Source organism: Atta colombica, unplaced genomic scaffold (assembly GCF_001594045.1).
Source record: "Atta colombica isolate Treedump-2 unplaced genomic scaffold, Acol1.0 scaffold302, whole genome shotgun sequence".
NCBI classification, from domain to species: domain Eukaryota; kingdom Metazoa; phylum Arthropoda; class Insecta; order Hymenoptera; family Formicidae; genus Atta; species Atta colombica.
In genome coordinates, this window is record NW_017259407.1 from 135,452 (window position 1) to 137,624 (window position 2,173).

Below are 2,173 nucleotides of genomic sequence, written 5' to 3' on the forward strand. Positions count from 1 at the left end.
CAAAGTTATATAGGTACATCGATTCCGTGACGCGAATCGATTCATTAATAGAAAAGAAAGACAGTGTAAATCTAAGCTAGTGATTCTAAAAATTGTATTTATAGTTCTTAATTTAAAACCATCCTATAAATAATATTTTAAGATGCTAATACGGCCCTCTATTTCATGACATTTTAAAATTGTACTTAAGACGGTCTTTAATATCACATCCAACTATGAAAAATATCGGCCTCTCTAAATGCAGATTCAATTATTACAGTGAGAACTACTATTAAGTATTAAGAAATATTAGATATCTTATCGGAATAATGATATGATAATGTAATAATTTAGGGAAACAAATAAAGATCACGATGACAATGATCAAGTACTTTTATTAATTATTTATCAGCTATCAAGTATGTTTATAATACGATACGAAATTACGCAGATTCAACTGACTTGGCGAAATTGACTCTCGCGAATTTATCCAAGATGTTATGCACATTAGTAATTTACAGGAATAATTTGATATTCTTAATTTTCTGGTTGTGGTGTCGTGGCCTGCTGCAACTGATTACTCAGGTTTTGCGAAGCCTGCACGGCGATGTCAATTGCTTGTTTGGTAAATTTGGCGATACCTTCTTGAACCTTGCTGGAATTTTCGCTGATGGTCTTAGCGGCGTTCTCTGATTCTGACACAAGAGTCTGAACACCCTCTTGGAACTTGGTACTCAGCTGATTTATCTGCTCCGTTGTCTCAGGATTGACATTTAAATTGTTGAACGTTTCAGACAGCTTGTTCTTCATATTTGTCCAAACGCTCTCCAACTCAGGACTCTTGGCCTTGATCTGCGAAATGATCGGTCATGTGTGCGTACAGCTAAGAATGTTTTTTTCTCAAGTTTTAAAAAGAACATAGAATTTTTCTCGGAAAAATTTAAAGTATATCGAGAGATATTGTATAATTGTATGCGAAATATTGTATAATTAAATATATACAGATGTGAAAACGAGATGCAAATTAAGGCATGATGCGCAAGAAGCATTAAAATTTATTTCAATTATTGAAATAATATAGCGCACAATTTATTTAAATTTTGTAACAATATTTTATTTTTAGCGACAATTATTTAATAAAAAATACGTAATCAAAAAATTGAGATAACTTTGTTATGTAATATCGAATTATTCGATGCTACATAATTTTTGTACAATTTTAAGTGCGCGCGATGTTTTTCAAGTATATAAGCTATATTAAGTATATAAGCTGTATTAAGTATAATATTCTTGACAAGAAAAGGTATATACATGAAGAGCAAACTTTCAAAATGCATTTTGTCAAAAATTTCATTTTTTAAAGAAGCCATAACATTTAATGTTGAAAGACTCATATGGTAAGCTATTCTACGATGTTTCTGAAAGCATTTTGTTCCTGAAAACATCAATTTATGTGCTGAAAAAAATTTTGACATTCAAAGTGCATTATGTCCTTCAACTAGAGACGAACAAAATGTATTTGTTTAACATTTTTAGCAACTGTTTAGCAATTTTGTTGAACATTTCACATTTTATACTAATTGACAAATTATCATTTTCTGTAAAACGCGCAATTTTCTTGGCCTTCTTTTTTGTTTCTTGAAAATTAAATTTTGGACAAAACGCATTTTGAAAGATTTTGTTTCTTATATATACATTTCGGATCAGTAAATTTTTCTATTATCTAAGTATAGAAATAAAAAAAACATGTCAGTGTAATTCATCGTTTACTTGTAACTGTTTATATTTTTACACACAGACAGGTTGTAATAACATATACAGCGAGAACAAAAAGTACTCGTATAAGGAAATTTTTTAATAAAAAAAGTCTTATTTGTACAAAATAAACATTAATTAACAATTTTATACAATGAATATATTCTATTCTAACAAACGATAAACAAACAATTCGCATGTATTTCTGATTTTAGAAACTAAATTTCTCGATTGTACGAATACTTTTTGAGCATTCAAACCATAGAATTTGTAACTTTTGTTTATTTTTCAGATGATATATTTTCTATAATTAATGTATATCTTTTTGGTATATACAAAATTTTAAAAAACATATAGTCCATTTTATGCTTTATGAATAAATAATTATTCAACAAGAGATGATAATCAATTAAACATCGAATCGATGTCATATTGATGT

At 28.5% G+C, this 2,173-nt stretch overlaps 1 protein-coding gene across 1 annotated transcript in view; it reads right to left on the reverse strand.

Annotated features, from left to right (window-relative positions):
* Positions 1–354: 354 nt before the first annotated feature.
* LOC108690278 overlaps positions 355–2,173 on the reverse strand; it is a 3,067-nt gene continuing 1,248 nt past the window's right edge. Inside the window, exon 2 of the mRNA XM_018197483.1 lies at positions 355–831. Within this exon, the coding sequence (XP_018052972.1) occupies positions 517–831 (315 nt within the window). The 3' untranslated portion in view covers positions 355–516. The remainder of the gene's footprint in view (positions 832–2,173) is intronic.